The sequence below is a fragment of the Pinus tabuliformis genome, chromosome 6 (genome assembly GCF_031772625.1).
Source record: "Pinus tabuliformis cultivar Carrire ecotype Pingquan chromosome 6, CPIR1, whole genome shotgun sequence".
Classification (NCBI taxonomy): Eukaryota; Viridiplantae; Streptophyta; class Pinopsida; order Pinales; family Pinaceae; genus Pinus; species Pinus tabuliformis.
In genome coordinates this window covers 724,119,397-724,141,860 of record NC_142292.1, presented here as the reverse complement: position 1 = coordinate 724,141,860, position 22,464 = coordinate 724,119,397, and the positions used below count along the sequence as shown (strand labels likewise).

Genomic DNA, 22,464 nt, shown 5'->3' with positions numbered 1-22,464 from the left:
AGGCCTAATTTTAAGTGGTACACTTATAAGTTTTGAATGAATGACATCGTCATGATATTGAGAAGGTGTAAGAAACCTAGGCATCTCCAAATACCTTGGAAATTTGTCATTGATAACTTTTCAAAGATCCCCTGGAGAAAATGATATAGATGTTCAAACATATAATTAGCAAAATTGTGAAAATATACCATGGTGCCCCTTTTTGGATATTTTTTTCATGCTATTAAAGCTTATCACTTTTGAGGGTTTCCCTTGCATACCTTTAAGCTCAATTTCCTCGCTCACTAAGGCAAATTTCATGAAAAAATCTTGAAAATCAACGGTAATGTTCCCAACCACTAAAACCATATGAATCTTAATACAAGATTAGCACCTCCCATTTGGATGGAAATAATGGTACTATCAAATAAATACTCCTTGATATTCAACTTAATACTATGGCACTTCCTTGAATGATTTATGGTACATCCATCTGCAATCATAACTGGAGGTTCTCATGTTTGAAATATAAAACAATCGAGATATTTTGCTAATTTGTAATTGATGAATCAACACTATTACCTTTTTATTTTTGATATATCCTTATACCTTTAGGTTTTATGAACTACATATGTTAGCCATTGCATGGAAATATATTGTTGGAGCAATATCTTCTAGCATTAAATCTTGTGATAGCTCCAATTCTTGATCTGCTTCTCCTTCACTTTCCATGTAGGATAATTTATTCTCATTGCATGTATGCTCCTTACTGTATTTGATATCACAATTGAAACATAGTCCCTTTTCTCTTATTTGATACATTTGTTGAGGTGTCAACCTAGTCATTTGGGTGATTTTAGGAGAGGGAGAATGATATTTTGTATAATTGTTAGTGACCACACTTTTAGTAGTCATATTTTTGCTTTCAACTTGCCTTTCTAGACTAAAAGCATGATTTAGGGATTTTGGTCGAAATAGATACACCTAATATTGGATTCTTACCTTTAAATTTCCCATAAATAGGTCTAACAATTTATCCTTTGAAATGCCCTTTACCTTGAGACTCAAATTTTGGAATTGTTCAATGTGCTATATAATTGGACTTGTTTTCCATAGATTTACCAAATGACTAAAGAATGTATTTCTCTTAATATCCCAACAATTTGATATCAATTTCTCTATAAAATGGACCAAACATAATCATATCTACTTTCATGAATCCATTGATACCATACAAATCAATCTTGCTCTAGCTACATGAATGTAATATTACCTTTTGTAAGGTCATCACTTGTAGCTCAAAGTATTGCTTTATTTAAAATATCCATGTTATACGATCATTACCATAAAAAATCATCATATTGATATTCAAAATGAAGTATTTCCTTAGTGTTGTATTGAATCCCTAAAAAAGGATCTTGAGGGGATGAAAAATCATGATTTTGGGACTCAATCCTTTTCTTCCTCCACATTTTCAAGCACTTTCTCATCTCATATATGTGAGAGGAGGGTGGACTTGGAGTTTTTCAAAACTTCGATATTGTTTTCCATCTTATCTATTTTGTTTTCCAATTTCTTTACATCTTTAATACATTGAAAAATTTCTTATGTTTCTTCTTGAGTCATAGTAGAGCTCTTTAGGGGTGCTATGTGGTGCTAGAGTTTCAAATCACCGTTATTCCTTTTCACCCCATTGGAATCAAATATCTTGACAAAGGAGAAAAATAAAACCATGAACACAAGTGTCATAATCGAGGATGAATTCCACAGAAAAATGGACTTACCTTGAATGCATTGTAGTTGATGCAAAGTTTTTGGTGGAGGAATCTCTCGGGTGACTTGGATCTTTAGGTAGTCAACCATAATCCATTGTTGGGATATAATGAACCCAAATAGTCATTCAATATAGACACAAAACATGCACTTACTTTGGATCAAATGAAATTGGTATTGCGTACAATGATGGAAGATCATGTATATCTTCTCAAGGTGTTGCAAATACTTCTTCGAATGAGAAGTGAGATCATCCAAGTAGGCAATAATGGGATGATCCAGATCATGGAAGATGCATTCCATGTCTTATTACATAGTGGCTCTAGGCTTATTGAGTTTGAAGGGTGTAACACAATAAGTGAATTTACTTTAAGGTATCATGAAGGTGGTTTTGTATTTATCCATGTGGAATATTTGGATCTTTGATTGCACCCTAAGAATCCATCCATGAAGGATTAAGCTTCGTGTCCTAAAAAATCATCGATAAATTGACCAATAAGTTACATACGAAAATTTTCTTTCAAACACAGTTTTTTAAAATCCTAGAAGTTGGTGTAACTTTTGATGATGCCCACCTTTTTAAAACCAAGGACTGGGATTGAAAGCCATGATGTATGGGAAATATGGTAGAGAAATCCTTCGCTATGAAACTTATCAATTTTAGCTTTGGTAGCCAAGGATTTAGACAAGCGTAACATAAATTTCTTCTATTGTACTGAAAAATCATCAGACCATGTGTCAACATGATGTTCCACAATGGTGGGGTCCATAGCAGGCATTTTGGTGTATGACCAAGAAAAAATATCTCTAAATTCCTAGAATAGCACTGTGTATGTTACAACCTCCTTAGGTGAAGAAGATTCTTTTGGTGATAATTCTTCAACAATGCGAATTTTAGTAGATATGTTGATTTTGATAGTTGGATATATGTTGGCCATATTACCATATTCAAAGTTGTGCAATGCATATATTAGATTTTTGAACCAATCAAAGTGGGTTTGCGGGAATGAAATATTTAGTTTCCACTACAAAAAAATCTATCTCAAGTGGCATAGGTGATTTCAATGCTCCTTCTAGTAAAAATAAGGAATGATCATGCATGGTGTCCCAAGGGTCATTAGGTTCTATCATGACTTCATGAATGTCCTCTTTTGAATGGAATACTTTTTAAAATTAGGTAGTGTGAGAGAAGAGTCGTGGTGCATAAGAAGTTGTGTGGAGATAGTATATGAGGTAAAAAAATGTGAATTTAGGCTTGATTACATAGGACCAATAGTGGAGGAGATAATCAGAACCTCGTGAGTTGACACTATCATAATCACCACTATATTTGTAGTGGATGAATCGATCTCGACACCAATAAATGATGAGTAAATGATTGATGATATTTCCCCCACGGATGAGGAAATGAAGTATATGTTCTTGTGTTTTTATTGGTCATTGGAATTGGTGGGAGGTGGTATTTATTCCTTGCTAATTATGGAAGGGAAAGCTATACTTATGATGGTTGAGAAATTGTGGGCATAACCAACGATTGACTCAAATATTCACTCATATTATTGGAGGAAGTTGGGCAACTGAGGGAGTTATTTACAACCTCGATAAGTGGTTGAATCATCTCTGATTAAGGAAAGGTTGGGACTTGAATCATTCATCATACATAATGTGTGATGATCATAAGACAAAGATATGTGAAATGTTTTCATATCCACACAAATCACATGGACATGTTCGCCATTGATTAAGTGAAGTGGTCATGTAGTAAGTGGTATATGGGGAATCCTGACATATGAAGTTGGTGGGAGTGTTGGAGTTACTATGGAGGCCTATTTTAATGCGACCAACACATATCGATATTAAGGGAGATTAGGATAGTGATGTGAATAATGACCATGGAGGGCGCAAATTTCACATTGGTGGCTAGTACACAAGGTTTTAGTGCACAGAGGTGGAAGTTCATCAATTGATGGGGTGGTGAGAAAAGGACATTCCCATGGGGCATGAAGGAGATCCTTTAGATTTGAATGGATAGGACATAGTTGGTAGGGTGAACTTATATGTCACAAAGGGTACAAGGGATAATAAACCTAGTGTTCAATTTCTTTGAGGCATCCAATTTATCTTTTTTTATTACCTCTAGCATATTTCTTGGTGCCATATAGTGTCATTAAATTGGGTGACTTAGTGCGATTTGGGTTATCTGATGATGAGGAAAGTTGTACTGAACTAGTATATATGGATGCTACATTGGGAACATTATAGGAGGTACCAAATACTATACTAGTTACACCAAAACCATATTAGGTAGAATTAACGTGGCCATCACTTGATGCGATGCAAAGTTAGGTGGAAATGATAGGAAAGGAGTTTGAATGATAGAAATAGGAATGAATGGTGCATCACTTATTTAATTCATATCAGTATGTACTTCTAGTGGTTGAGTCTCTTGGTATGATTATGTGGGATTCATGGTAATCACAAAAATAGGGGAAATTTGTTAGTAGGAACTACATGGGGATATCAATGCTATGTACCAAGGAGAGAACTTTTTTTGAATATTTCAAGCCATACTTGTATCAAATAAGTAATAAGTTCATGTTTTGACCCATCAAACGGTAACATGCTTTCACAAAAGGGTAATGCCCAAAACTCTTATTGTGTGAGTTAGTTGATATTGGTTATCTTTCAATTATGGCGAAATCTCGTGATATGGTGTACATGTAACTCCATCCAAAGAAAATGTTGTGATATAGAAGGGAATATAAAACCTCAATATCAATAAGGATTGTTTTTCTCTATGAGTTCCATAGGTAAATTTTGAAAGAGAATAATTATTTTCGAAGGGTTACCATCATATTCTCTCAGAGTGATGGATGAGGTCATGATTTCAAGGGATCCAAGTTATTTCCACATGCTTTAGAGATGATTCATGTGGATGCACCCTCCTCTATGATGCAAAAATAAATGGTTACATGGATCTAGAAATTGACTAGTCATGCTTCTGAGTTGTCTAAATCAAATGTGATCAGATGTGAATTGAAAGGACTAATTTCTCCCAATGCATAGAAAAATTCCTTCTAGTACATTTTGAAAGTGTGAAGAACTTGCAATGCCAATATGGAAATAAGGAATTTTTGCAAGGTCATCGATTATGTTATAACTATGTTTTTCTTTTGAGTATGAGAGGCATGCCTTAGCGGTCCTTTAGTCAATCCACAAATTGGACCAATTGTGGGATGTAGGATTATCAAGGGTGCAATGCAAGTGGATATCATATCATCAGTTGATGAGTGGTTGGAGTCTAGAGGTGGGTCATAATTACGATGATGAGTTTGTTATCAATTATCTTAAGAGTTAATATAGATGTCCCAATTTATGGCATCTTGAGAATTTCCTAATGAAGCATTATTGAGACGAGGAGAATTAGTCTCATGTTTGTTAGATATAACCATTTGTTGAGGGAAGAGATTCTATAGTGCAATGCATTGTTGGTTGAATTCAAGTTGGCCAATGGTTCCATGACCACCCATAGCCTCCTTTATGCATTTGAAATTAACAATATGGGGCTAGCCACATATGTACTATTCATATTTTCCACGTAATTTGCAAGGAATTTCACTTTGAAGACTAATGTTCCCTCGTTTATGTGAACTAACAAAACCTTGGTTCGAATTATCCTTCTGATTTTAGGTGTTTCCTCCACCACGAGAATGCTACTTCTAAGGATTTCTCCCTTGTACTTTAATTCCTTTTCTTTTGTTATTTATTTTCTTCTTCCCGTTGTTTTACTATTAAAATGGGTTGGACATGTTGGGTTTCTCAAAGGCTTGTTGTTATTGGGGAAAGGAAGGTTGGACAAAGTTAGCTCTTACATTCTATTGAGGATGCTAATGTGAAAGGTTATACTGGTGTGGGATGACGAATAATAAGTAATAGGTTCCTTGTCTAGGATTCCCCTATTATGGTTGGGATGTAGACAACCCATCATAATTATGTAAGGTGGAGTAAACAATGCCCTACAACGGAGGGGAAATTGATGTACAAGGGTTTTGATCAGTTTAGTTCTATATGGTACCCCTCCTATGGTAGGAAATGTATAAGGGGGGGCATTTAGATTTCCCTAGTTATTATAGGGATATTGGTTCTTGTGTTGAGGGTTATACTAAGTAATCGACCTAATAAGTCCACTCTGTCAAATTTGATTCCTTTGTATTATCTTTACTACAAGGTTGGGGTCATCGGGCATCAAGGATTATCATTTAAATATATCTCAACTACACATAAATCATATCAAAATATTGAGCCTTAGTGAGCCTTAGTGATTTTTTATTCTTCATATTGAGGCACAATGGTTGTGACATGTTTTTCTATGATAGGAAAAAATGATTTGAATAAAAAATATAATAGAAGTTCTTTGGGAGCCTTGATTTTGTAGATATCATTCCTTCTATGCCACTCATTGATATGATATGTTATGTGGGTTTAAAATGTAAGTCTAAACTCAATTATTAGTTCATGTCCTATATCATGATGGATTTGTAATTGAAAAATGTGAGAAAAGACTTGGCTATGGATTCAAATGTGTTGTAGGTTCCTTACTTCTCACTAATGCACCATTTTGCAGAGCAAACATTTAAAGTACGTTGAAAAACCCTCAATAGAATTTAGTCATTAGTGATAGTGTTTGATGAGAACCACGAGTAAAAGGTGATTATGTGGTTAGCAAGGTCTTCACCTAGCTTACCTTCAAACTTTGGAATGTCTTAGGCCAAACATTATTATGTGATATGTGATCATTTGTTATTTTGATATACCTAGAAGATTCAAGAAAGAAAAAACATTATAGGTTTTGGGTTGAATTTTCCATATCTTGTTCGTGATGTGTGCTAAATGTTAATTACTTTAATGATGTTTTATAGTTATGATAAACCAATTTTTATTGATGATGGAAATAAAGATAATAAGACATGAAATACTAAAAATACCTAACATGTTTCCCCCCAAACAGTAATTGGATAGGATAATTCCACTGAAAAAGCTAGCAAAGGTACGAATGGAGGGTTGTAACGAGTGGTATTTAGGAACATCCAAAAAGGCATGGTTACGCTTCTACTAGATGTATCCACAATTTCCACCTTGTATGGATGTCTCAAGGTTTTTCCACTAAGCTACTTCCATCCAGTGTGGGTGAGATAATACTAGCTTTTAGTTATAAACCACAGATCTAGAGCCCATAGCAAGAGTTGGTAGACTCAAGAAGACCCACAGGATCATGAGTCTAAGCCTTGCACCATTCATTAGTCTCTTCCCCCCACCAGAATTTTTGACACTAGATGGTGGAGGGCTTAAAGTTCCCTTAAAAGATAAACTTCTTGTTTCAAATGTAAAATGACTAAGGGGGATTGATGAGTGCTAAAATTGGCATCGTTTTAACACCCGTCCAATACCTTTTTGCACACATTTTTCTATTTCCATGCTACTTCATCACCCTTTTTCCCATGATAAAGCATTTTTTATCAAGTTATCGTTATCTTTTGATTATGTCATTTTAATGTTATTCTTGGCTATTTAGGAAATAATTTTCCTCTTTGTGATAACTCGTGGAAAATCATGAGAAAATACTTCAAGAATGTGTGTAGTACAATTTCAATAATACTCTTACTATTATTGCAAAAACTTTTGCTTGTACAAACACACTCATATAGATAAAACACAAAAGTGTTGCTACAACTCCCATAGGTTGCTACAACATCACTAGGACCCACTACTACAACACCATTATGCTATTGTAACTCCCCTTAGCACATAGTTATAACACTATTGTGACCTTGTTGCTACAACACGATGGAGTCTAGAAGCCTTGCTACAACATGTTTACTGTTGGAACACTACTGTTGTAACACCCCCTAAAACAAGTGCTACAACATGCTTTTCTTAGTGCTACAACACTCTCATCCTACACTATAATTTTCCTAAGGTTTGATGCTACAACGCATTTAAAAACCATTATTACACTACAACAAAACCAGCGATTTGCGCCAGATTTAGCGCCAGATTTTAGTGCATTTTTTTTGTAATTGTGATGAGCAACCTGGCGCTAAATCTGGCTCTATTGTAAAAATTTTAAAGCGTCCTTTTTTGCACCTGATTTTGCATCCTTTTTCACGCTAGATTTTGCATCATTTTTTACACCAAACTATGCATCATTTTTTGCGTCAAATTTTGAACCAAGATTTGCATCTTATTTTATGATAGGTTTTGCTTCTAGTTTTGTGTCATTTTTTGCATCTATTTTTCATTCTCTTTTGCTTCCTATTTTGTGTCATTCTTTGCTTCCATTTTTGCACCATCATTTGCATCAAGTTTACACTGTATTTTGAATCCAATTTAACGTCTTTTTATGCATCTATTTTGTGTCAGTTTTTGCATCTAGTCTTACGCCAGGTTTTGTATCTAGTCTTACACTAGTTTTTGCTTCTATTTTTGCGCCAGCTTTGGTGCCTATCTTTGCACCATGTGTTGAATTTGATTTAGCACCAAATTTTGCATCCATTTTTGTGCCCATTTTTGCATCTTTTTTTGGACCATTTTTTACATCCACATTTACGTTTGATTTGTCTCCATATTTCCCATCTCATTTTGCACCATATTTTGCGTCATTTGTTTCATCCAATTTTGCATCATTTTTAACACCATCTCTTGCATCTAATGTTACATCATTTTGAGCATCCAAATTTGCATTTATATTTGCATCTTATGTTGAGTCATGTGTTGTGTCCACCTTTGCATCTTATTTTGTGTCTAATGGTACATTCAATTTAGAGCCATTTTTTACGTCTACTTTTGTATTTGTTTTTGTCTCAAGTTTTGCATCCAATTTTAAGCTATTTTATGCCCCTTTTTGCACCATTTTTTTGTGTCTACTTGTGTCGAATGTTGCACCATTATTTACACCGACTTTTTCATCCAATTTTGCATTTTTTTGGTGTCTAGTTTTACATCGTTTTCACCATCCAAATTTGCATCTTTTTTTGCCTCATTTTGTGTCCACATTTGCATATAATTTTGTGTCTCAGTTCGAGCCTAAATTTGCATGTGATTAGGAATCATTTTTTACATCCAATATGAAATCCTTGGTTTCACCTTTTTCAGCCCCATTTTGCATCTTGTTTTATGTCTTTTCTTACATCTTTTTTTTTCCTTTTTTGCACCCAAGTTTGCATCCCAAATTTACACCATTATTTGCATCATCATTTGGCATATTAATTTGTAACGTTTTTTGCTTCTTTTTAACGCTCAACTTTGCATCTTATTTTACATCTAGTTGTTGTCTTTTTTTGCATCTAATTTGGTGCCCATTTATGTGTCCTTGTTTTTGCCCAATTTGATATCCTTTTGTATGCCATGTTTTGTTCCCTTCTTTGTGTCAACTATTGCACAATTTTTCACTTCTAATTTAAAACACTTTGTATGTCAATTGTTTGCATTTTGTATTAATTCCTAGTTTAACATCCAATTTTACTTTCAATTTTGCATCCATGGTTACATCCGCATTTGACTTCTTATATAGAGTATATTTTCCTTTACATATATGACCCCCTTTATAGATTCATAGTGAAATATATGATAGTTTCTAAATATCATTAAAGCAGATATCACAATTCAAAATCATTTGTAAAGAAATTTAAGAGAAATTGACAACATCCATCCAAAAAAATAACAATGTGTCATTAACAATTTTCAAAACATGTATAAAATAGCAACATAATACTAATAAAATCAGTATTATTTTTAATCAAAACAAGTAAAATTCAAATATGATTAACAAATCAAAATATTTCATGAATATCGTTATTCTACGATAAATTAACAACATACATAAATCAAACTCATCGTATGATTACAAAATCAAAATGTCTCATTGATATAGGGTAAATTCACAACACCCATCTAAACATAGCAATGTCATTCTACACAATAATTTCTTCATAAAAAACAATGCATGTGCATGCCTAGCTACCACCACCAAGATCATCCTCATGATCATCTTGACCATCCTCATTACTCTGATCCACATCATCACCAACACCGCAACTATCATCATCATCTCCTCCTTCACCACCATCATCCCCATCCTCATCCTCATCATCTCCTGATATATGTTGAACATAATTTGGATCATCGTCTTGGCAATCATTACCTATAGCATTCTGACAAAAAAAATCAATATTACATGTTAGTATTAATTACATAACACAACGCATGTTTTTGTTATACAATGTTAACCATAAAATGAGGTAAGATATAATATCTAATAGTACTAAAAAATAAAATGAAAATATGGTTTAAAAGTATATTGAAAATCCAACTAAGATTACATACCATAGAGTCCATCCAAACAACAAATTCAACCCATCTCTTTTGCTGTAGCACCTCCTTTTCCAAATGATTTGGAGGTCTTCCATATTTTAGTTCCTATCAATCAGTAAATAGGGAGAAATTAGATAACAATGACTTTCTTCTAGTACAAAATTTATTAAAAAAATATCACATGTTTAATATACTTACAAAGGTTGTTATCAGTGCTTTTAAACCTTTCTGGCCACTACGATGAGTGACTTTTGTCTTGGTTAACCTCGCCTTGGATGCCTTGTCCTTAAACATAAACCAATTCAATTTATTTTCACACAAATACATGTCTAAGATACTTATAAGTATTAATACATTCTAAATAATGTTTAATGAAAAATTCAATACCTGAATGCTCTCATTGTCGGCTTTTCTTTGTGCATCCAACTTCTCATATGATTTTACAAGTTCTTTCCATACTTTAAAAGGTATGTCAATAGGTCTTTGTTTCAGTCTTTGATCTTGAGGCATTTTTAAAATTTTTCTTGTTTGGTTAAAAATTTTGGTTAAAAAAAACCGAACAAGTAATTCACATCAATGGCATGGGGACTCTATGGATATGTGTAAAAAAATGGCTATAAAGAAAACATCCAAAAAACATATGAGCTCTCCCTTTGATGGTCACTTGGGGCATATGGCTGGAAAGGAACAACTCCATTTTCGAAAATCAAGGACAATCCTTTCTCAAAGTCCTTCCTAATATTTGCTCCAAATGTCTTAAAATGAAAAACAAAATTCAAACGTCATCCTTAAACATCTCCCTTAATTATAACGTTGGACCATAAATTCTTCACTTTTATTGTTATCGGCTCTGGAATGAAATATGTGTGCACTAATGAAAAAACATTGAGTTTCATTTTTCATAATCACAAACAATGAAAAAAGAATCACACGTAACTAGCATCATTTTGGAAATTTTATATTTATTAAAAATCTTTAACATGTTTTCCTCCCATATCTCATAAAAAGGTGTGAAATTTTTTATATACTCTCCAATAAGCACTACAACAAAACCAGCGATTTGGAGGTTTTACACTAAGTTTTTCAACATCGAGCTTACTAGGGCTTGCACCACCGGGGTTATTAGTAAGAATCTCATGAGGTTTGCATAGCCATGATTATTAGAATCAAAATAGTAGGATTTGCACTAAAAAACAGTTCATAGAGCTTTCCTGCTGGGGAGAAAATCACAAGTTCAACTTCTGCAGTGCAGAGCACCGAGAGCTCGTAAGCTTTCTTTAGCAATCCACCTACGTTTCGAAAATGTAGCCTGCCTGCTGACAATGTTCTCAATCCTCTTCCTCTGCATCTTTCCCCTCCCTATTCTTGTATGTCCTCTTTCGTTTTTCCCTCCAAACAAACCCTCTCAAATTGAGAAAGCAGAACAACTCACTCGATGAGAATCCGAATCCAATTATCGCTTCTAACAATAACCCAATACGATACCAGAAGTGATTACACAAAACCTGATTGACTCTTCATTTGTTTGGAAAAGAGCCAAGCATATACTTCTGACGAGGGTTTCCGTCTCAAGTCTGGCTCGCAGGACGTCGCTTAGTCAATTGCGAGAAAAGTTTTCCACCTGCCTGTCACATACGGTTTGTCACACTATATATTAAAATAAGGTTGATCATACTAACAATAAGGTTGTATAGTTTAAAAGGAGGGCTCTCCTGACTGCATTTGGTTGGTTTATAGAAAAGATTGCTGGAATGTGTAATGTGAATGCTCTGCTAACTGTTTTTTAAGCATTTGGAAGTATTAAAACCCCCTAGGATAATTAATGTAAGACCTGTTAATTAATGTGTAAAGATGGTATTGTCCTTGGGCTACCTTAGCTGTTCGTGTTTAGTGATCTGTGGTATTATGACTCCTCAAATCACTATTAAACCATGAGAACCATGCCCAGGCAGACTAGTGTGACATTGTGGATGAGAACCAAAACTAGACTCCTATAACCTCCTTTTTCATCCTTTAAATTGCAGAATTAACTGACTGTTCTAGTAATCGTTCTTGAGCACCTGAAGATGTGCACCCTAAATAATAAGAATAATACCCTGTAACATATGAATAGTCCATCCTGTGCATGTAGGATATGCACATGAGGTCCAATAAAATCACTAACCAGAATACCAGGTGTTATTAAAGCCTCTACAGGTTGATATATATGAATGATACAGTGTGCAGGAGTATGATTCAATTCCATACGAAAATACAAAACATCTGATAGGATTTCCTTATACCTCATAGGAAAACAACCATTGTCCCTTCTATAGATGAGCAGAATAAGTGCTTGGTTCTCTACACTAAATAAAGACAAAGTATAGTACTTATTGCTGACAAAATAGGATTTAAATCGCGGTTCAATTGCTTGAAATTCAGCTGGTCACAGAATTGTAGAGTGCATAATCATAAATGATGTTGTGAGCCAGTAGAAGTGCTCTCCTACAAAAGCCTGATCTAGCATATCTCTTACCTTTATTTAGTTGGGATCAGCAAGGTAGTTTTGGGCTAGCATACTGATTTTCACATGAGTTAGTTGAGGCCAACAAGAAGACCTAAACCTGGTTAGGTACAGCTAGGTGATTTCTGTTGTAAAACTATTTGTAATTTGTGACACTGAGAGAGGTATGCTCCCGTAACTGTGCTCCCTTATCATATCATTAGCCCTGCTTGGGTGTAACAGTCATGTAGGAATGTCTACGACTGGGAGGTGAATCCATCCTTTGGCAACTTGTTTGACAGCCCTTGTCTTTTAAATGATAGGTATTGCGGTCCGGAGCCCATTTTGCATGCTGCTATGTAATTTATATTATGGTTAGAGATGAACTATATCAATGTGCTTAATCATTTGAGATGTTATAACTGGAATGTAATAGTTGATTTACGCTTCTTATATTCTTTCACGGTTACTGGTCTAGAATTGCATTACTGTTCACGCAATTATTAAGTTGGAACTTGGCACCAAAGCTGCTTATGAGAGCTAAGATTTAGGTCTGTGTGCCAGTTGGGCTGCCAGACCTAGTTAAGTGAATTTGGTTCTGTTATGAAAGCGAAGTTTTCATGAGCCCATTGTGATCTGGTTTTGAGAGTGCATTAGAGTTTGTCTATGTGAGAATCATTAGAAAGTTGTATGTGTATGTGTGTGAGAGCTCAATACGTTATAGAAGAAAGCGACAACTAGTGACTAAGACTTTAGTTGGTGTACGTCAGTCCAGACTGTTGGGTCGTAACCCTTCATAGTCACATGATCCAGAATGTTGGATCAACACGTTATATGTTGTCAGTCATTGTACCCAATGTGCTCAACCAATGAAGTCTATAAAACAAACACCTCAAAATGGCTGACCATAGCATCTGTCTGATTATGACATTCACCCTATATTTTGATCAACCAATTAGGATGCCTTCTATATCGAGCACAGTGTTGAAAAAATTGGCATCGGCAAAAAATCGGCAGAGGGTACAGAAAATATCTTCTCGGAAACATCGGCAAAAAAAATTGGCAAAAATTGGCAAACTGCGGCTCTGATGGTACCGATGAAAAACCAATGATACCAATTTCATATCCCATGACGTTATTCAAGTTTCGATTGGACTCATGTAACAAATATGGGTGTTCCTGACAATCAGAGAACCTAGGGCTGCATGGCCTTGGCAAGCTCAAGATTAGCATGACATCTCCCCCTAAACACAGGGATAAGCGAAGGATGACCTTCTAATTGTTGGTTGGCAAAATGATCCAGCAGCAGTAGATGCACCGAATAAAATTGTGTCTATAAATGTTAAAAGCCATATACTGCAGCAACTACTTGTAACAAATTAACGTCATCAAATAAGGAAGATATTAGGCCATAGAGCAGCATCATTGAAATTGTAACACCACCCAACAGCCCAACATGGTCTCAATGGGTGACGAAGATATATAATCTCCTTAAACTATGGATTCTAACTACATCATAGAGGAAGTTATTAGTTTGGTGCAAAAATCGGTAGGGGTCATCAACTCGGAAAGCTCAGGAGAAAATTAGCAAAAACTGGGAAATCATAAACTCGGAAAACCCAGGATAAATCAAAGAGTTTTGCAACTCAGTGAAAAGTTAAAACATTGTACTGTATGCCAATAGACCAACATGATCTGAATGCTGGATATATATACAGTTTACCTCAAAGAATTAAGGAATATAATGACAGAGAAGCCAGATCACCAAATAACTTCTGTTTCCCAAATTTCCACTCAAATCAAGAACTTATACAGCATGAAAATAACCTAGTTTAAACTTTGACCTTTGTATTGAGGTCTTGAGATTCTATGAACTATTTTATTAGCTTCAGTGACTCGTTGAGCTTCTCAGATGTAAGTACCTGCTAGAGAGAGCTGTTCTTAGTTATAGTGTAGTGGACTATCAGATTTCCAAAACTACTAATAAAATAGAGCTGGTATAGACACATGGAAAGCCAAAATATAAGGATGTACCTGATATTGACTCCTCCATTGAAAGCATAGCGTACGACATTGTCACGAACCCACATGTCAGCAGCTTCAGAAGACGAACTGAGAGTTTCCAGCAAGTCATTAGTAATGCCAACCATGACTTGAATATCAGAGCCGATCAGAGCCTCCAAGACCTTGGGATCTGCATCAAAGAGCTTCACTTTCATAATGTGATTGGCCTGTAGCAGCTTCACAACAATAGAGGGAGCCAGTCTTTGTGATGACAGAATTCCCCAGTTCACACCAATGTCACCCAACACACCAAAGCTGGATGCCCAGATTATCCATGTGAATGATACCAGTGTTCTTGCATTGTAATAAAACATCTTCATATGCTCTGTATGCCACAATGTCAATGTGCAAACTGCATTTCATGCTGTCTGTGAGGAAGACAGGGTATATGCTATAGCGTAAGATGTTTGGAGAGACCCACATTGCTGTGAATATCAGGTATGATATCCCCATCTGAATGAAACTGGCCCACAAGCTTCCATTGGGACTTGGGCATGGTTCACTGTGACCCACAGTAAGCATAGTTTTATTACGTTCTATGATTGAAGGTGAAACTTTACAAACTTCCATGGGATCTGGAAATAGTTTTAAAAATGACACACTAACCATAGATTTATTATTTTTTAACTGTATGATTTAAGGTGATACTTTACACGAGGAACTACATCTGTTCATCAATTTGTCAAGAAGCATGGCCTACAATTCAATTGCTCTAAGCCTATCACTTCTTCCACCTGTCAAATAAATTGTTTCCTGTTTGTTTAGTTGACTATGGTTCTAATAAATATACTATTGTTTGATGTAAAAAGACAAAACAAAACAAAAAATATGGAAAGTTGTGACCCCATTTTCTAACTACAAATTGAAATTGGATTACCATAGTCACCACCTCTGCTTATTGGAATCAAAAAGGGGGTGGGTTAACCCAATACGATACCAGAAGTGATTACACAAAACCTCATTGACTCTTCATTTGTTTGGAAAAGAGCCAAGCATATACTTCTGACGAGGGTTTCCATCTCAAGTTTGGCTCGCAGGACGTCGCTTAGTCAATTGCGAGAAAAGTTTTCCACCTGCCTGTCACATACGGTTTGTCACACTATATATTAAAATAAGGTTGATCATGCTAACAATAAGGTTGTATAGTTTAAAAGGAGGGCTCTCCTGACTGCATTTGGTTGGTTTATAGAAAAGATTGCTGGAATGTGTAATGTGAATGCTCTGCTAACTGTTTTTTAAGCATTTGGAAGTATTAAAACCCCCTAGGATAATTAATGTAAGACCTGTTAATTAATGTGTAAAGATGGCTATTGTCCTTGGGCTACCTTAGCTGTTCGTGTTTAGTGATCTGTGGTATTATGACTCCTCAAGTCACTATTAAACCATGAGAACCATGCCCAGGCAGACTAGTGTGACATTGTGGATGAGAACCAAAACTAGACTCCTATAACCTCCTTTTTCATCCTTTAAATTGCAGAATTAACTGACTGTTCTAGTAATCGTTATTGAGCACCTGAAGATGTGCACCCTAAATAATAAGAATAATACCCTGTAACATATGAATAGTCCATCCTGTGCATGTAGGATATGCACATGAGGTCCAATAAAATCACTAACCAGAATACCAGGTGTTATTAAAGCCTCTACAGGTTGATATATATGAATGTTACAGTGTGCAGGAGTATGATTCAATTCCATACGAAAATACAAAACATCTGATAGGATTTCCTTATACCTCATAGGCAAACAACCATTGTCCCTTCTATAGATGAGTAGAATAAGTGCTTGGTTCTCTACACTAAATAAAGACAAAGTATAGTACTTATTGCTGACAAAATAGGATTTAAATCGCGGTTCAATTGCTTGACATTCAGCTGGTCACAGAATTGTAGAGTGCATAATCATAAGTGATGTTGCGAGCCTCATTGCTCAAAGTCTAAGGGTCTTGCGAGCCATAATCACAGCCATGTATGGCATATCTTGTGATTATGGCATTTTATGAGGTCAATTCTTGTGAAGACATTTCAGTTTATAATAAATTTTGAACCTCAACAGAGTTTTGGCAAGACCTGGCTGAGCTAGGACATCAACAACACAGCTGATATGAATGACATAATCTAGCCTCAAGAGGGAGCCTCTTTTGTTTCATCACTCTAACAATCTATGAAGTGGTGGGAAGCATAACAACTTCCCCTTGAATATGACACCTAAACTGAGTACAAATCCTAAATGATGCAGCCCTTGGTGCATGTCTCTCAAAGTATCGATATTTCAAATGTTGAAAGCTCTTGTGCCCATTTGATATGCATTCGATTGCAGTTCCCCTGAAGAAAGAATCTTATAAAGGTGAGGCCATGGCCAATATGTTAGCCATATCCATTGGAGTTGCCATTGCTTGACAACTTTAGTGTGATCAGTCCCACCATGATTCACATGGGCTTCTACTCAACACTGGCTGTTGCTATTGTAAGAGTCTTCAAGCTCGTTGAACCCATAGTATTGATAAGTGTATTCTTTGGGTCTCTGGTTTTCAAATTCTGCCTATGTTTTCCTCTCAGTATCATTATTTCAAATGCTGAAAGCTCTAATTCCCATTGCTGTGTATTTGATTGTGGTTTCCCTGAAGAAAGAAGCTTATAAAGGTGAGCCCGAGGCCAATATGTTGGCCATATCCATTGGAGTTACTATTTCAGCTTATGGGGAGGCCAAGATGAATGCATGGGAGGTGATTCTCCAGTTAAGTGCAGTTGCATGTGAGACTACCCAATTGGTTCTCATACAAATTCCACGAACATCAAAAGGGATTAAGTTGAATCCCATCACATCTTTGTTGCTCCTTGTTGCCTTGTTTTTCTCAGCACCCCCTGGGCCTTAGTAGAATACCCATTTCTGATAATCAGGGCCTCTTCCTTTGATTTGGATTACATGACATTTCTGCTTGTGCCTTGGCTCTTAATCTTGCAGTGTTTCTTCTGATAGGAAAGACTTCAGCCTTGACTATGAATGTTGCTGGTCTTGTCAAGGACTGGCTGCTCATAACATAATCTTTGTCTGTAATAAATGAAAAGGTTACAGTCATAAACTTGAGTGGGTGTGGACTGGCTTTTCTGGGTGTCTGTTACTATAATCATTTGAAACTTCAAGCTCTCAAGTCCAATGACAACCAACCAAAGTACCTCAGCAGTGCAGCTGATGCCAATGATGAAGGAGAAGGTTTGATAATGACGAGTGGGAGATTCTCAATCAGAGATTCAGAACCAGTAGAGAAAAATCAAACTCAAGCTTCAGGATTAGGTATTTAGATCATTAATATTGTCTTGTGCTAGAGATTACTGTTCTTGGATTGGCTCCTCTATGCCCAGATCTATTTGCAGGGAACAGGCCAGTCATTCACAGTGAAGAAGATAATGACAAGATTAGTGTATAATGATGGACAGGATGGTGCCATGGTGCCAACCTAAATCTCAAGTAAGGAGACATCTGTTCATCAATTTGTCAAGAAGCATGGCCTACAATTCAATTGCTCTAAGCCTATCACTTCTTCCACCTGTCAAATAAATTGTTTCCTGTTTGTTTAGTTGACTATGGTTCTAATAAATATACTATTGTTTGATGTAAAAAGACAAAACAAAACAAAAAATATGGAAAGTTGTGACCCCATTTTCTAACTACAAATTGAAATCGGATTACCATAGTGACCACCTCTGCTTATTGGAATCAAAAAGGGGGTGGGTTATGCACAATCCTCCGTATCATTTGCTATTACTAGAGATAATTAAAGCCACCCTAAACTCAAGTCTTAACTATGCTGATAGGGTGTTTGGGGAGGGGGATCCCTTACCAACCCACTATAATCTGCACAAAAGCATCCTAAGAACATATGCAAAATCAACCCTTCAATGAAATGATCCAAGAATATAGGTACTCAAACATTGATTTTATCAAAGAAAAATACAAGACAGAAAGAAAAGATCATAACAAGGATTAGAAGAGTCTAAGAACAGTGCTCACTGTCTACAGAGCCAAGACGAATGCAGAAGACTTCTTCCTTCAGTTCCCCATCTGAGAAATCAGTTGCATGCCAGACCCAAGTTTTATCACTACCTGCGTGCTCCTGAAGTGACATTGGGGAATGAACTGCAAGGCAAAAAAAAAAAAAAACAATATGATCCAGATAATAAGGATCAACACAAATTCTCGGCACAGAAAGCCTCTTAAAACTTGGACGTAAGATAAGCTATTACAATCTCAGGGGGGAAATTACACAAAAAAAAAACAAACAAACAAATTTACATACTTAAATGGTTTGCACATATTTTCAATGTCTTGGATTGCCTCATGACCAGCCGAACCTTTGTAGTATCCTTGTGCTTAAGAAACTTTACTGTTCCTACACCACGCTCCTTCCATTGATTCCCATCCTTGTCAAACCTATACAGCTTCGCCTTCCTGCAGGGTCAAACATATAAAAAAGAATGGGAATATTAATAAACAATGAAACTGCATTAGGATCATTTTAAGAGCCCATGGCATCCATTAGAAGTAACGTCCGCAATATCCCACCATATCAAATGCATTCAAAGATAAATTACCAACGACCTATTAAAAACACAAGAGATATTCCTTAACATTACCGAAAAGGATCCCACAAAAAAGCTCAATAATAACATCAAACATGTAAGAATACAAATCATCAACTATTTAATAACAAAAGAATGCTCATCCCATACATCCCCATAAAGTACAGAAATGATCAACAGCCTGTTCAAAACATCATAGAAAGTCAACGAAAACAGTTGACAGAAGACCAAAACAGACATATGCCTGAATCATACCACCTCACAACATAAAAAGACAAATCACCCTAATGCCAATAACCAAAATACAGATTATCAAATAGGCCCAATTCAGTATTCAATGGCTAATCCAAAAACCAAAAAATACGAAACCCCGTATGCTTAACAATAACAAATGACCATCACACCCCCCACTAAACCAGAATAACAGAGAAACCATCATAGATTCTTCAAAGACATTGAAAAAAGGATGGCCTATAGTTCAACAAAATATAAAAAGACTCGTCAAAATACAAAACCCCCAATGATAACAAATAAACCATCAAATGCATCCCCGAAAAAATCTTCATCGGCAGCCTATCAACATAGGAAAACAATTATTACAGACCATAATGAGATCAAAAAATGCTGATCAAAATATCAATGGGACATCAAAACAACAAGAAACTCACAAAATACACAGAAAAGCAAAACCCTAATTACCCGATAAAACAAACCATAGCCCGCTAAATGCATCTACCATAGAGTTTCTTCAGCACCCCATTGAAATGACAAATCCGATCATCATCAACAGGCGAACAAAACATCGAGAACCCGATAAAAACAGATCTTACTAAAAAGGAGAAAAATTAGAAGTAAATAACTGCCCAAATGCATCTTCCTTATAGTCAAGGTCCCATTTATGTGCACAGGAAAAGGGCCACCGAAGAGGCCATGAAAACAACTTTCAACTGAGAAAACAAAATCATGAAATAGCCATGGATTAAGAAATTTACATGTCAAGAAGGACATCCTCCTCTTCTTCGCCCGTGGTGACAGTAACCTCCTCAAGCTTAACAATGGGTGCAACCTGAGCTCCAGTGTCCTCTTCCTTTCCGGCATCATCCTCGTTCTCTCTCGAATTGTCATCTACTGCCCGTGTAAGAACAGGATCCTCCTGAGTTCCAGCCATCCCAATACCATATAGTGCATAGAGGGAGGGCTCGAATGAAATCGATGGATCCAAAATATGCCAGAAACTCGCCCAATATCAGACACGAATGCGAAACCCCGAGGATTTTGGACAAAGGATTTAACTATGCAAAAATGCTTTGAAGGCAAAGGGCAAAGAGGTCGATGGAGAGAAAACACTCTATATAAGGTTTTTTGAGGTCGATGGAGAGAAAACACTCTATATAAGGGTTTTGAAGAGGGAAGGCCGGTAGCTGTTAAAGATTGAGAGTAAAAGTAGCATCGTTAAAGATAATATAATAAATTATTACAGGGATGGTTGGGGGGTTTCAAAGGGAGAGAAGGCCATGGAATAACCCCTAAATCATCTCCAACATGAGAGGCCTACTTCATTCATGTTGTCATGTTGGGACCAGAGGTTGTTGTGCGTTTTTTGTTTTCGCAATTTTGAACTCTTTCCTCGGTGATATATTATTGTGTTTATTGTAATAATAATGGGATGGGGTTGAGGGGTTTGTAAATAAGATAAATATGGAAAATTAATTAGAAATATTGGTTTTAAATTATTATAATAAGTATTGTTGTGGTTGATCCATGATAAGTTGTAGGGTAGTTGGTTTGTATGGGTTTTAGTTGTTACGAGGTCTTAAGTTCAAATGTCATGGGGAGGGGTTGAGAATGGAAGTCATTTTGGGGGCATCAAAACTATTCTAAGGGGCATCTTCCACTGAGCTTTACACAATCCTCGATGTTGAGGATGAAAATAATATGAATATGCCAAGCTCACTCTACAGCCTAGTATGGTTACAGCCATGTTTGTCCATCATTCCAAGGGGCATCTTCCACTGAGCTTTGCACAATCCTCAATGTTGAGGATGAAAATAATATGAATATGCCAAGCTCACTCTACAGCCTAGTATGGTTACAATGATGTTTGTCCATCATCAAAGTTGAAATTTTGCTAGTGTCGGCCAAAATAAATTTAAAAAAAAAAAAAAAAAAAAAAAAAAAATACAAAACATTTAAATAATGTTTGCTCATAAAAAATAATTGCCAATGAAGAAATTGGATCCCTCTCCGCTCATATTATATCTATATTTAAGATGGGTCTATGCTAGTGGATAACACAAAAATCACAAAGTGAAGAAGAGTTTAAATCAAGTCAAAGCAAAACTTTGGGACTAGCGCAATTCATCTAACTTCTATTGAAATGCGGTATTTATACGTGTAATGTGATCTATATATATATATATATATATATATATATATATATATATATATATATATATATATATATATAGTGTAATTGCTATTATGTTGTTAAATGGTTGTTTAATTAATGTTGGTTATTCGATGGCAAGATGGTTTTGTAACTCTTAATGATGTAATTGTTCATCTTCTTGGTTGTAGTGTGCCATGTTGTTGACATACAAATATTGTAATGGAGCCAAAAGAAAATGACAGTAAAGCATAGTTGGAAGTTATAAGTTTATCCTCCTGGAAAAGCAAAATTGTGGAGTTAAAGAACCACTTCTAGGAAATCAATTTCCATCACATCCATAGGGAGCTAAATACAACTGTAGATTCTCTCTAAAAAAGAATTATTTGTCTGGAGACAGGTTACATATATTATGATGAATTAGTTGGCAACCCAGTTCAAAGTTCTCATTCGATGCCCATATACTAATATGGATCAGCTTTAAGTCAAATTTTCAATTAGTTATCAACTAGCTTACTATAAATTTCAAGTGAGTCTACATTCAACTTTCAATTAGCCTCAAATATAATGTCTTTCTTTTTCTCTTGACAGGGGCCTCTTCATGGTTGTATAATACACTTTCGGGAATTTTTTGTTACAGGCTAATGTCATTTCTAGTCACTGTCTTCATTTTTCTCATAGTAGGGCCCTCTTCGTGGTTGTATAATACACTTTCTACAATTTTTGGTTGCATGCTATTGTCATTTCTAGTCAGTCTTATAATTTGCAGAAGAAAAAAAAATTGTAAAACCCTGGTTTTACAACAACTTCTTTTTCTCTTCTTCTGGGTC

The 22,464-nt window shown here is 35.7% G+C and overlaps 2 protein-coding genes across 2 annotated transcripts; both read right to left on the bottom strand.

Moving 5' to 3' along the window:
* Window positions 1-9,649: 9,649 nt before the first annotated feature.
* LOC149260743 (uncharacterized) lies at window positions 9,650-11,932 on the bottom strand. Its single transcript, XM_089421045.1, has 3 exons — window positions 10,321-11,932; window positions 10,135-10,227; window positions 9,650-9,962 (listed from the first exon to the last, which is right to left on the bottom strand). The coding sequence occupies exons 1-3, from the start codon at window positions 10,447-10,449 to the stop codon at window positions 9,765-9,767; spliced, it is 420 nt and encodes a 139-aa protein (XP_089277171.1). The 5' UTR covers window positions 10,450-11,932; the 3' UTR covers window positions 9,650-9,764.
* LOC149260742 (uncharacterized) lies at window positions 10,317-20,573 on the bottom strand. The gene is made up of 3 exons (XM_089421042.1): window positions 20,241-20,573; window positions 14,639-15,170; window positions 10,317-10,407 (listed from the first exon to the last, which is right to left on the bottom strand). The coding sequence occupies exons 1-2, from the start codon at window positions 20,414-20,416 to the stop codon at window positions 14,906-14,908; spliced, it is 441 nt and encodes a 146-aa protein (XP_089277168.1). The 5' UTR covers window positions 20,417-20,573; the 3' UTR covers window positions 10,317-10,407; window positions 14,639-14,905.
* Window positions 20,574-22,464: the final 1,891 nt, after the last annotated feature.

Bases quoted from the DNA above. Each gene is read 5' to 3' on its own strand.
- LOC149260743 (XM_089421045.1), bottom strand. From the start codon at position 10,449: ATGTATTTGTGTGAAAATAAATTGAATTGGTTTATGTTTAAGGACAAG. The intron at 10,228-10,320 runs GTAAGTATATTA...ACTGATTGATAG, and splicing joins AAGCACTGATAACAACCTTT to GAACTAAAATATGGAAGACC. The intron at 9,963-10,134 runs GTATGTAATCTT...TTTTTTTGTCAG, and splicing joins TTGTTTGGATGGACTCTATG to AATGCTATAGGTAATGATTG.
- LOC149260742 (XM_089421042.1), bottom strand. From the start codon at position 20,416: ATGGCTGGAACTCAGGAGGATCCTGTTCTTACACGGGCAGTAGATGAC. The intron at 15,171-20,240 runs GTAAATTTCTTA...TGTGGGTCACAG, and splicing joins GAGGATGTCCTTCTTGACAT to TGAACCATGCCCAAGTCCCA.